General features: G+C 37.9%; 1 protein-coding gene across 1 annotated transcript in view; it reads left to right on the forward strand.

Moving 5' to 3' along the window:
- Window positions 1-14,244, forward strand: part of nr3c1 (nuclear receptor subfamily 3, group C, member 1 (glucocorticoid receptor)) — a 30,092-nt gene extending 15,848 nt beyond the window's left edge. Inside the window, exons 3-9 of the mRNA XM_084429925.1 lie at window positions 7,124-7,278; window positions 10,130-10,246; window positions 10,395-10,679; window positions 10,758-10,902; window positions 11,037-11,167; window positions 11,308-11,465; window positions 12,269-14,244. Coding sequence (XP_084286051.1) covers window positions 7,124-7,278; window positions 10,130-10,246; window positions 10,395-10,679; window positions 10,758-10,902; window positions 11,037-11,167; window positions 11,308-11,465; window positions 12,269-12,421 — 1,144 coding nt within the window. The 3' untranslated portion in view covers window positions 12,422-14,244. The remainder of the gene's footprint in view (window positions 1-7,123; window positions 7,279-10,129; window positions 10,247-10,394; window positions 10,680-10,757; window positions 10,903-11,036; window positions 11,168-11,307; window positions 11,466-12,268) is intronic.

The following is a 14,244-nucleotide window of genomic DNA, read 5'->3' on the forward strand; positions in this document are numbered from 1 at the left end:
GTTGACAACGATTTTCATAATCGATTATTATCGATTTTATCGATTAGTTGTTGCAGCCCTAGATTTAACTGGTTTCTGCTACCAAAAACCAACTTCCCAGAACTCTTCACTGAAAGCTACGTCAGCTACTGGGAAGATATTTCACGGAATCTCTGCATTAGGAATATCAGATTGGTTAGTCATTGTATATGGACAGCAGCCAACTCAAGTTTACCAACAGCTATAAAGAGGGCAGTTCTCTCTCTCTCTCTCTCTCTCTCTCTCTCTCTCTCTCTCTCTCTCTCTCTCTCTCTCTCTCTCTCTCTCTCTCTCTCTCTCTCTCTCTCATTTCCTTCTCTCTCACTTACTCTTCCACTCTCTTGGTGTGGTTCCTGTAGACCCGTAGAGCAGAAATCTTGACAGTCAGCAATAGTGGATAATGGATGTAAATCACCTCTGTGTTATAAGTGCTTTAGCACACAGAGATCAGGCTGCCTGAAACACTCTGAGTGCCATTGGTTTGACCTACTTTCTCTTCTACAACACAGCTGGACACAACAGAGCTTAACCCGCGTCTACACTGCAGGCCTGTGGCGTGACTCAACAAAACGTAAACACCCACGTTGTAATTAATAAAAGAGTCTAAACTGCACGCGTGCAAAGACCTGAAGGACAAACCGAAGTATAATGTAATGAAAGAATATGCTACATATCGTGGCCTTGTGCCTACTGCCGAATCACAGCCGTTCTGACGTTGAGCACAACAGTTCGAACATTTTCCTCTTGGTGCGTGACATTTCTTTTGAGAATTCAGATCATGTAACTGTATGTCGGGTTGAGCAAACCAATGTGGTTAGACTGGTTTCAGAGTCATCTGCAAAAAAGGAAAAAAAAGATGGTGCTTCTCGTGTCGTGATTATATAATAATAGAACAATTTATCATGTGGTGGTAGTTTTATTTTAAGAATCGTTGCGTTTAAAATGCAGTGTGTTTGTATCCATGAGGCAGTAATCTTATCAGAACTTATTAAAAAAGAAAAGGCTTTGAAAAGAATGTCAGAAGCAGGCGATGGCACGCTGAACTTCCTCTTTCTGTTTTCATGCGTTTCTCCTCAGGGTAAGAGCCATTTCCCTTTTTTTATTGCTGCTTTTGCTCTCCGATCCTGGGAGACTAAAGACTTTAGCCAAGAATTAGGCATTTCCGACAAATAAACGGGCGATTAAAACTCATGAACTTTTGCAAAATGTCATTATGTTCCATTTAAGGCATAATGAAGGTATTAAATCAAATAGACTAATCTAGCATCCGACAATTAAAAAGTTGCCCCATAAACGACTTTAATGTGAGGTTGTCAGCCCACTGTGATCACTAGATGGCCGGGCCTGAAGAGATCGATCAACACGTCATTAGATAGATATGTAATGTGGAGGAAGTCACGTGTTTTGTGGACATCAACTGCAGTCTATAAATAAGTAAACAGAAGATGGAGAGAGTGGGATTTTAGCCACAGATGTCTCATCATTTGCAAATACATATTCTTTCCCATTGTTGCAAGGTCAGGCTGTTTGACTTTGGCATGAAATGAAAATTCACCCTCTATTTTCTAAATGCATGTTATAGATCTTAGTAAACTATTCATCCATGCATGTTTTTGAAAGTTAAATACAGTTCAAAATTAAGAGCTCCCTCCCTACCCATGTTCGGTGTGCAAATTGAGCAGAGTAAAAAAGTATTTTTTATATACTTAAGTATTGACTATTAAAGTATTAAAGTCCAATAAAGTGGACTCAAACCTGTTTGTAGTTGTGATAAAGCGTCTCAGTCTACATTACATTCACACTGATGTTGCAGAAAGACAAAAAATTTGAATATAATAATACTACTTTTATTATTAGTAGTATCCCTAAAGCAGTAGCCTAATATTTGAGTGCCACTTTAGTTTAGGGTCCAATACTAACTATTAACTAGTTGCATATTAGCATGCATATTACTAGGATATTGGCTGTTAATTAATATTTTTAAAGCACATATATTCTTTGTAAACAGAATTTATAAATTCTTTAATAAAAAAATAAGAATATAATGTATATTCTTAATGAATCCTACTCAACACCTAAACTTAACAACTACCTTACTAACTATTCATAAGCAGCATTTAGAAGTTTATTGAGGCAAAAGTCATAGTTAATAGTTAGTCAATAGTGAGAATTGGGCCCTAATCTAAAGTGTGGCCATATTTTGTAAAATAAATGCACTTTAAAATCAATTTAAATGAAAGATGATTGTTTCATAGTAAGTATATTTTACTTCACACTATAGTAGGGAAATTACAATACCTTTGTCTTTATTTCTTCACTTGCAAGAGATAAACCCTTGAGCTTTTATTTTGGAAGGAAACAGCAGCTGAGCTTTTATTTTAGCAGAAAACTGCTGTTTCTGTGAAACATTTTTACAAATGAGTCTCCATACATTACAGATCTAGTGAAAGGCTGTAATCATATTAGGGCTGTCAACGAATATTCTAAATTCGAATATATATTCGAATAGTTTTAAAAAAACAGAATTTCGAAGGTGAAAATTAATATTCGAATGTGGAAAAACACGGCGGTCTTGGCCATTAGTTGATTTACTTGTTTTTGTGTAGGTAATACGTTGTCAAATATGTTTAAACTTAAATAAACTACCTATACAAGTAGTTATGTCTCTTTGTATTAATTTGTCCTGTTATTGACGTAATGCGCGTCATTGACAAAATGCGCAACCAGATGTTCGAATAGTTCGAATATATGTGTTTTTTTAGAGGGAATATTTGAACGTCATTTTTTAGCAATTTTGACAGCCCTAAATCATATGTCCACAAAAATGTTGTGAATTATGAAAATGTGAAAATAATTCATAACTGGAACCTGTTGCATTCCCAAAATGCATGTTAAAGGTAACATGCATGTAATGCATGTAAAATTTTCATTTTCAAAAATGAAAATTCTGTCAGTAATTACTCACCCTCATGTTGTTCCAACCATGTAAGTCTTTCGTTCATCTTCGGATCACAAATTAAGATATTTTTGATGAAATCTGACAGCTGTCTCACTCCTCCATAGGCTTTCAGAGGGACCGAAACTCGCCGGCCCAGAATAGTTATTAAAAACATCGTTAAAATAGTCCAAGTGACTACAGTGGCTATACATTAAGTTTATCATGCGACGACAATACTTTTTGTGCGGAAAAACAACAAAAATAACGACTTTATCCAACTATTAGTGTTCTTCAATGTGGGCCTCTGACGAGAGTTCACGGGAGCGCCAGGACGCATGCGCAAGAACTGAGATTACGGCGTTCTTCTTCTACTACTACTTGTTACTGGCTGCTCACTCCTTGGGAGTATTACCGCCATCTACTGTACAAGATGACGTCCCGACATTGCCGGAAGCGCAAAATGGTCTGTTTATAAGCAGAGCTAAGATGATAGCGCTGTATGTAAGCTATTGAATTCGACACTTATTGTGATTTAGGTCTCGATGATGTCGGGATGTCATCTTGTACAGTAGATGGCGGTAATACTCCCAAGGAGTGAGCAGCCAGTAACAAGTAAGTTAGTAGTAGAAGAAGAACACCGTAATCTCAGTTCTCGCGCATGCGTCCTGGCGCTCCCGTGAACTCTCGTAGTCGTAGTCACGTAGCCACTGTAGTCACTTGGACTATTTTAAAGGGGTCATATAATGGTACATGCACTTTTACAAGTTGATTGCACTGAAATGTCTGTTGGCAGTGCCTGTACACAACCATCCTATCATGATAAAAATCCATCCAGTGGTTTTGTTTTAATCTCCTTATATGTTTGACCATCTCTGAAATCAAGCCGTTCGATATTGTGACGTCATAAGATCGTACGCCCCTCCCGCTATTGTGATTGACAGCCGTGTTTCAACACAAGACCCGCCCTGAGCAAGCTGTGACAGCCGTCGTCATAGTAGTCCGCCATTGTTGATATGCTGGAGTAGAATGGCGTCTAAGCGATTGTGGTGTTCTGTTCTTAGATGTAATAAGGAACACAGCAGTCATTTGGATGTTCCTAAATCCGAGCCGTTGAAGAAGCAGTGGCTGAGTTTTGTTTTTGAAGCAATATGCCCAAAGGATTGACGCGGGGATTCCCTCACGGGGATTCCCCACGATCGTCTGTGCTTTCATGTTTGCGCGAATCATTTCACACCAGACAGCTTCACAAACGAGAAAAAACGGATCGGTACCAACGTGTTCCTGCTGAACCTCCAGAAGATGTGAGTGTAATGTTTTATTAACCTTTATATTAGTATTTATATTAATCTTTGCGAAATTTGCAAACCTTGCTGCAGGCTTCACGATGAATGCGTCTAAGGTTTACACTCAGGCTACATTACGGCATGTTTTCTATGTACGACGTTCTCAATATAATTCATAATCCCACGTTTATAACGAATAACACGTGGTTATTGTGTTAGATACGGTCAGAGAATGTCTAATACGGTGTACCCACAGAACAGAGGGGCGGGGTGAGCAAAGCTCATTATCATTTAAAGACACATGCACTTAAATGGCGTGCTGAAAACAGAGCTGTTTTTGACCAGGTAAAATTAGTGTTTTCTTACAATACAAATGAGAATTTTTAATTAAAGTATATTACAAACTTTTAATTTAGACCCTAAAGAATCATATTAGCTTGTACAAAAATGGCATTATATGACCCCTTTAACAATGTTTTTAATAACTATTCTGGGCCGGCGAGTTTCGGTCCCTCTGAAAGCCTATGGAGGAGTGAGACAGCTGTCAGATTTCATCAAAAATATCTTAATTTGTGTTCCGAAGATGAACGAAAGACTTACATGGTTGGAACAACATGAGGGTGAGTAATTACTGACAGAATTTTCATTTTTGGGTGAACTAACCCTTTAAATGGACAGCTTATGCAGAGAGTTGCTGCATTCACTGTGAACTGAGCCATTCTGAGACACTGAAATCACTAGATCACGAGCTGATCGCACGAGCAAAGTGTGCACTCCCTTTTGAAACATGCAGCAAAACAGACTTCTTTAATTAAATCACAGGTTGGTAAGAGCACTACGCCTTATTGCGCTTTCGCAAGCATTTTTGATAAATACATTGCCAAAGAAAAAAAGTGTAAAAAAAAAATTGGTTCATTATGAAACTGTGGCGGGACAGATTAGACAGTGGCGGCGGACAAACTAGAGTGTAGGTAATTACTGGGAAACACTGCTTGTAATGTTTAATCGAGAATGTTATAACTGGATCTTCCATAGAAAACGACAGACTTCTGTCTGGTGATGCATGCATGACTTTTCCAATCATTTAGTCACTCGAACCCATCCTTGCAAACTCACGTTCATCTGCCGTCGCGTTTGAGGCCACGCCCACGTCTCATCATCCAATCAACAACTGTTGCACAGACAGAACCCCCACCAAATCTCTGGGCCACAATAAAAAATAAAACAAACATTATAATCTGTTTCACTCACATTTACTTCTCAGAACAGAGGAAAAAATCTGTCACTGCTTCTGTTTTATTGTGACTTTAATAGGTTTTTTTTTCCCCTTCAGAAATCTAATGTAGCTCCACATAAACCCTAATAATCCAACATCTCATCATCATTTGGCTTCCTGTTACAGGTGGTGGTACTTGACACAGCTTTTCTGTAATGCTCACCCACTGAATAGAGCAGGGCTCTTCAAAAACTTTCAAAAACCAGATCCAGAATAACCATATTTTGTGAGAACTTTCATCGAAATGATTCTCAGGGCTGCATTTGGTCTGTGTTGCCACCAGCAAAACCTATTATTAACCTGTTTTCCAAGTTATAGAGAACAGGCTAAGCCTGAAAGACACAACTCAATGCTATTAAATGTAGCCTAACTGTAAACACTAGCTCAATAAAGTTTTTTTAAAAACACCTTTTTTAAGGGCAATAAAATGCATCATGATAAAGAGTAGATGTGAGTGTACTTTATATATTGCACAACCATGTAGTACGTCTAGTAAGTAATATCAATAAATTACTTAAATGACAGGTATCTTATTTTATTATTTATTTGGAACTTGATGGACACAAACCAAAAGATAAGATTATTGATAACAAAGCAATAAGTCAGGCATCTGTGCACAACCAACTTCACATTATGTAACGTGAATCATAGACTTCAATCAGCAAAACTAATATTACATACGTATCAGCTGGGTCCTGTATTAATGCTGCAAGCTGTGACATTGCTTAACAACGGTAAACTAAATAAGTTTCGCCAGTTTCGCTTTGTGCCAAACGTGATCTGCCTCGTCATAACTTGTTTGGGACACGTCTCGTTCTGTATCTTCACATTACTCCATGCATCTTGGTTTCTCTCACGTGTGAATACAATAAAGCAGTCCTGGCCACTCATCGTCATGCAAATATATCAACTGTAGTCCAAATGATCTCACAAAATCTGTACCAGTTGGGTCTTAGGTATGCTCCTGTGTAATTATAGCCTGTATCATTTTCTACGCAGTAAATCATAATGATACCATAGCTGTTAATAATGTGGCATTTGTGCACTGAGCTACATCGCTGAGTGCTGATGTTATAAAAGCAGATGTTATCTGTTCTTGCATGGAAACATGTTCGTGCTGTCTAAAGAGGATATGCAACTGTACTCTCCTCTTTTTTGCTTTGCTTCACTTGATGGATTTGCATGCAAGCCACCGTTTATTTTATTTCTACTACACTGTGAAGGCCTACTTGTATTCTGTGTTTTTCTCACGCCGAATGCGTGTAGGCGTTGCAAATGCGTCTTCATGCAGCCAGTGTGGAGGTGGAGCAGTGCTAAGTGTTTTGGCTACATTCAGCCGTCGCCCCCTGGTGGCCAGTCTAACATCCTTTTTTTATGTTTCGCAATCATTGCACTGGCTTCTAACTTCTTGTGATAAAGATATTTCAGTGAAAATTTAGTTTTCAGTGTTGTTTTCAGAATCATGTTTTCAGTGATGAATGAATACATTTGAATAGCTGATGATTGGTTCTTGTCATTCCCATTGAACAATGTTAATTAATTATTATTTAACATCTTTGAACAATATTTCTCCTGTACATTAATAGACATGTGTTCTGTGTGTTTCAGGCCTGAAGACAGCACTGCCACAACCTCGGCTGTTGGAAAGTCCAGCACCGGCGTACACAAGATCTGTCTGGTGTGCTCGGATGAAGCTTCGGGCTGCCATTATGGAGTCCTCACCTGTGGAAGCTGTAAAGTCTTCTTTAAGAGAGCAGTTGAAGGTGAGGAAGGCCTGATACACCTGTATCCTTGTTTTATATCTGTGGGCATCCATTGCTGTATTTATTGTGCATGCACTTTAACTTACTTTTAAAAAGAGTACTTATTACAGAAACACTGAATGTAATGTTTTGTGCATATATTGCAAATATTTAAATGTAATTAAAATGTATTCTAATTTAAATTATATTACAAGCAACCAGCTGAGCCTTTTAAACCACTTAAGTAGGACTTGTATAAGCATATGTAATGTTATAATTACTAATATTGTCTTTGAAATATGGTTAAAGTGTACTACTGAATATAGGGGTGGGCAGTATGACCAAAATATTATTACGATACGAGTAATTTTGTCATGATATGATTATTTATTTATTTTTCACGATAACGATACAAATCATGTTTTAGTTAAATGGTAAATGGACTGCATTTATATAGCGCTTTCACAGACCTATGGCCACCAAAGCGCTTTACATAGCCTCACATTCACCCATTCACTCTCTCATTCATACACCGACGGTAGTCATTCATAGTTACTTGCTTTAACCCTTTAGAACCTGAAGCTAAAATAGGTGTTTTCCACATGTTTTGAATTTTTTTTTTTTACTGTAAAATTCTAAAACAATGTGCTATCTTCATGTGCAAGGTGTCATCTTTTTCAGAAAAAGATTAACTTTCAACAAATTACAGTTATTGACCATTATTGTGGTGTGTGGTGAGTTTGTAAATAGAATTTAAATAGAAAAAGGAAAAAAAAGAGAATAAATTTACTGATTTTGATTTAGAAAAAAACAGAAAAATCACGAACGAAAGGAACTAACACTTTTAAGTTGAAAAATGAACTATAATACATATATACAAGTCTTTTTTTGTGACATTGGGTTGCACAGTTTTCATTTAGGACACTTTTTTTCATACACGCGCACACATACAAATGCATGCAATTCATACCAGGCACGCACACATATACATGCGCACACCACATGCTAAGATACGTGAAAGAGTAACGCCCATCCGCCTCCCAAGTTTCATTAAAAATCATCCCAATCCCCTCTTTTATTATTTTATGCAATCCAAAACACTCTAACCTGCCGCGCTTCCCGCTCTGCCAGAAAGCTGCTGTCATTTGCTGACGGAAAGCATGAAATTACCGTAATAAGCCGTATATTGCCAAAAAGCGTATGTTGTCTACTGTCAGGGGCAATTTGAATGATTTTGATAGTGCAAACGGTTGAAGAGTTAAGGTCAAATGAATACAGCTTGCTGGTAGCCGGTTCTAAAGGGTTAAATGAGGTTATGATATAAAAATTTCATAATTCTTGTCATAAATTTCAATTTATTGTTACAAAACTAATGCTGGTCTAAGTAAAAAAAAAAAAAACTCAAGCTTACTGAAGACAAGTAAACAGTGATAAAAACTAAAGGAAACTAATTACAAGCATATAGTAAAGCAAACTACGACAGAACAGAAACAAATTTAATAGACCTACCTAAAAAATGAAATAAGAACTAGAAATAAGAGATACTACAGAATTTTTATAAAGTGATCAAATGTATATAAAAAAACACTGCATAACACTGCATCACTGTGTAAATAAAATGTGCATTTATTCTTATTAAAGTTTGAAAAGTGATACAGTCAAGAGCAGTGAGAGATTTTCTCAGAACATTAATGACACAGACGACAGCAGGGTTTCAATATACTGATTCACATGCGTTTTCTTTCTGCTAAGCACCCTCAAAAGAAAGCAAGAGCACCCTCAGTTGATACTAGGGATGCACGATATATCGGTATCAGACGATATTTGTTAATTTATAATGTTATCATTATTGGCCCAATAAGAAAATTTGGCCAATATATTAAAGCCTTGACTTGACTACATTATCAAACCATGTTCCCGTTCACCTGTTCGAAAAATCCTTAGAAATAATGATATGTTGCACGTTGACTGGATTGGTTACATGCTTTTGTGAAGGAAGAGAACAGGGGTGGGGATTTCTACCGGTTAATTGTCTACTGGTATATCGCCCACCCCTGGCCGAATGTGCTGACGAGCATTTAGGGTCAACTAAAATATACCTTAATCTCATTTATATTGAAATGTCCACGTCATGTATTTAAATATATTTGTACTTATAAATTTGTAATGATTAAGTTGCATTTTAGCACATTTAAAACTTTAAAATGAAATACACTACAGTGAGTATTTTACATGTGCTTTAATATGTACATTTTTAAAGCACAACAAAAGATTATTTAAACACAATTCAAAATGTAAAAGTGTACGTAAGTGTGTTAAGAAACAGTCGTGAAAGTATACTCACGTTTTATTTTAAATAGTTTAAGAACACTACAATTACACATGCAATACAATGAAGCACGTTACTTTTCCATACAAGCTTAAGGCTGGTGGTGATCAAGACAAAATCAGTGGTGGTAAACAAAAATATGTGATATTCTTTGGTTCTTTCCTCCTTTACCTGATTAGGTAGAGTTAGAGACCTCGTCCTTCCAGCATGATCTGACTTCTCACTGCATGTCTATCTCAAGTGACTCATACTGTGTCATTCATCGGTCAAAGCGCCTTTTATTCTGTGGGGGTGTTGAAATGTGTCTCTGCTTGACAGAGGAAATGCATTTGGATAATATGCAGACAAATAACTTGAAAAGGATTTTCTGTTAATTAGGCTAGCATATATTTTAGGGGCCGAAATGTTCATTGTGCATATTGGTTCATTTAAAAAAAGCAGCAAATTCATGCAGTGGGTTTTAGAACGGGGTTTGACAGCTCCTGTGCATGATGAGGGATTTTTGAAATCCTGTCTAATCCACACTACACTTGATTGTCATAGGGCAACACAATTACCTGTGCGCTGGACGGAACGATTGCATCATTGACAAAATCCGCCGGAAGAACTGCCCTGCCTGTCGTTTCCGCAAATGCCTCATGGCAGGCATGAACCTAGAGGGTAACATGAAATGTTGCACTTATTACATAATTATACCAGTGTGTACCCAAATGTCAGTCTAGATTTATAACAAATGTAAAGTTTAATCAAGGGAAATGCATCAAGTTTGAGAACTGACTGTTCTAAACTTTCCTCATTCACTGCTCAGCCCGTAAAACCAAGAAGGGGCGTCAAACAGGCAAGGTAATCCAGCAGCCGACGATTCCAGAGCGCAGTCTTCCCCCACTGCCCGAGGCCCGGGCACTGGTACCCAAACCCATGCCTCAGCTGGTGCCCACCATGCTGTCTCTACTAAAGGCCATCGAGCCGGACACCATCTATGCCGGATACGACGGCACCATACCCGACACGTCCACCCGCCTCATGACCACTCTGAACAGGCTGGGCGGCCGGCAAGTCATCTCTGCGGTCAAATGGGCCAAAGCTCTGCCAGGTACAACTTAGGATGTCTTCAGAAAGTCCTGTGGAAGATCACAGAACATACTAAAAACCTCTATTTTGCCCTTTTTAGGCTTCCGGAACCTTCACCTGGACGATCAGATGACCCTCCTGCAAAGTTCCTGGCTGTTCCTCATGTCTTTTGGACTAGGTTGGAGATCATACCAGCAGTGTAATGGAAACATGCTGTGTTTCGCACCGGACCTAGTGATCAATGAGTATGTATCTGATTTAACAGCCCATGTGCTTTAACAAAGCAATACGCACTATTCGTTTTATAGTAACGTCTTTTACTTTGGAAGTTTAACTACCCATATAAGCACAAACAAGAGTTATTTGTCTCTGTCCACAGAGAGAGGATGAAGTTGCCCTACATGAATGATCAGTGTGAACAGATGCTGAAGATCTCCAGTGAGTTTGTGAGACTGCAAGTGTCTAATGAGGAGTACCTGTGCATGAAAGTCCTTCTTCTCCTGAGCACAGGTGAGCTGCTTTAGAAGCCATTGATCCATAATATATATGGTTTCAGGTTCCCTGAGAAAAAAAAGATGTATTCACTTGGTGTCAAATGAGCTTAACAAAGCAACATCATTGTACCTTTTTGTGTTTCTGTGGTTTCTCAGTACCGAAGGATGGTTTGAAGAGCCAGTCAGTGTTTGATGAGCTACGAATGTCTTACATTAAAGAACTGGGCAAGGCCATTGTGAAGAGAGAGGAGAACTCCAGCCAGAACTGGCAACGATTCTATCAGCTCACTAAGCTACTGGACTCCATGCACGATGTAATGCAGTTTATTCTAAATAATGCACATGGAAAATATGGCTCTGCTCCAAACCCTAGTGAGCCTTCTAAGGCAGCATCCGAACCGAGATGGACTAATATAGAATTTTTGCTAATGCCTTTTGGGATTTGCTTCACTGCAAAGTACATATGCTATGCTACCTTAGAAGAGGTATCATTATATAATAGGCAGCATGTCATATTTATGCTTGCTTTTTGAAACCGAGTTTGCCTATGATGCAGCTGCTGAGGCAACTCACTAGGTTTTGACACAGAGCAAATGTCTATTGTTTATCTTTTTGTTGCATCAGTGATCATTTTAGATGATGAACAACATGAATTCATAATTGGCCCTATTTTTTGATGTGCCTTTCATTGTGACGTTCGTCAGCACATATTAGTCTGATAAGAAAACCAAGGTTGCATTTATTTGATCAAAAATGCAGTAAAAACTGAAATATTTTAAAATGTCATTTATTCATGTGATGCTAATATGATGATTTGCTGCTCAAGAGACATTTATTTTTATTATCAATGCACTTATTGATAACAACAGCTGTGCTGCTTAATATTTTTGTGAGAACCGCTACATTTTTTTCATGCATCCTTGATGAATAAAAGTAGTAATTTCTTTCAAAATGTATCAGCTTCCTCCACTTCGAAAATAACTCTTCATTTGATGAAACCGAGACATAAAAAAAAAATATTAACCAATACTATCACTCGGAAATACAAGTAGAGTGCATTACAAATGCTGTTTACAAAGTTTGAATCTCTAACTCTCTAATCTCTGTGTCTCTTCAGATGGTGGGTGGACTCCTGAACTTCTGTTTCTTCACGTTTGTGAATAAATCCCTCAGCGTGGAGTTTCCCGAAATGCTTGCGGAGATCATCAGCAATCAGTTACCAAAATTCAAAGCCGGGAGTGTCAAGGCGCTGCTCTTTCACCAGAAGTGAATCTCCTCCCAGCAGCAGGAGACAATGCCTTAAACATCCAAACATCCAAACCATCCCCTCACTCCCACTCCACCTGATGTGGCAGAGCGATAGGGGGGCGCAGGGAGGGTGAGGGGCGGGACAGTATGCAACCCAGCACAGAACTCCACGATTGACCAGAATACAGTCGGAGGAAGAGACGGGTAATTAGAGAGGTTCTAAAAAGGCTAACAAATGGCTGAACTGTTGAAATGACGTAACCGTGAATCTCACAGACAGGTTATCCCCATACATGTCGTCTCAGGTGTTTGACTCCCAGCATCAACTATCAGTAGAAGAAATCGAATTGTCTAAGATCACTTACTATTTAGAGTTCCTCACATCTTTTATTTTTGGAGCAAATGCAGCACCACAGCACTTACAGTCCAGTATGCACAGATTATATAGTTTATTTTACGTCAGATTATCTTCAGATATCATACTTTTTTTAACTTCGGATGATAACAGTTTCAAATAATCATTTCAAAAAATATGTACAGAGATAATGGCTTCAGCTTGGTTTGAAAAAATGAAATGCGTTTTGTATAACAACAACATATCTTCACTGGTTTCAAACAAGTCATGCCGTTACCAGAATTACATATATACAGAAAAAGGGAAAATATGTGCCTTTTTTTTAAGCTTGTTTCCTTTTTAGCCGGTCTCTCGACTCGTCCGCACCAGGCATCTGGCACCCATTGTGTTAGGACTTCTTCATAGTTGATTGTACTTTTATACCCACTTGCACTTGTAATTTTAATAACGGCTGTTTTTTTTTTTTTTTTTGGCAGCTTTGTAATCAGTAGAAGTGATCCTTATTGATAAGACATGGAGATGCATCTAACGTTTATTTTTTACACTGATCGGTCAGTCGAGAAATGCAAATCTAGCACTTTCACTCCTTGTAAATGCTTTAAAGGGGCTGGTTTAGGTTTGTTCTGCAGAAAGATGTATTCATCATGTTAAAGAAAGCCATTTATTATTAATTTTGCCTGTTAATTCATATAGGAATTATGCAATGTGAAACATTTTTGTCGGTTTTGTTTTTGTGTGTGTGTCGTAACTGTTCCTTTATTGTCGCTGGCTTACATAGTAATGCCACTGTATACAACCAAAACAAAGGATGCAGATTACCTATAACCTTCTGAATTCATACAAACAGATGTTTTTAATTGTCAGATACAGTACAATCGTGCTCAGCTACACCAAACATCAACTCAGGCCCATTTCATTTATATTTGCAGCACTTCTCAGATTCTTTGGATTCTGTACAGCGGCGTATGTTCTTTAACCCCTTTTTTTTTTTTTTTTTTTTTTATCAGGTCTTTAGACTAATCCGTAAAACTAACCTTGGCTGTCTGATGGTTCATTCAGTCAAACTGTGGCGCAGGAGCATGGTTAACTCTGGGAATTTCTACTTACCTGTATGGTTGCAATCTGTTATTTCTGTGCCAAACATATACTGCTTTCAATTTGTACAATCTAAAACTGTGCTTGTCTTACCAGCTGTCAAAGGTATATGTATTCAAGAGAGGGAAAAGAGAAGATAAGGATATTTTACATTTCTTCTGTGGAAGCTTAATACATGAATAAAATCAGATGATATCTCCAGCTTCAAGCTGCTTAGCATAGCATTGTCTGGTACAGATTTAGCGACACTTGTTTTCAAATTCTAATCAGTATCTGAGCAGCACTTTTCACTTTGCTCTTCTGTTCCTACAGATATATATGATACAAATAAACAGATGTATTTACATGAACTTTTGCAACATGTCTAATAAAATGTTCTCTTAGACCCTATAGAA

This window comes from Rutilus rutilus, assembly GCF_951802725.1.
Source record: "Rutilus rutilus genome assembly, chromosome: 14".
NCBI classification, from domain to species: domain Eukaryota; kingdom Metazoa; phylum Chordata; class Actinopteri; order Cypriniformes; family Leuciscidae; genus Rutilus; species Rutilus rutilus.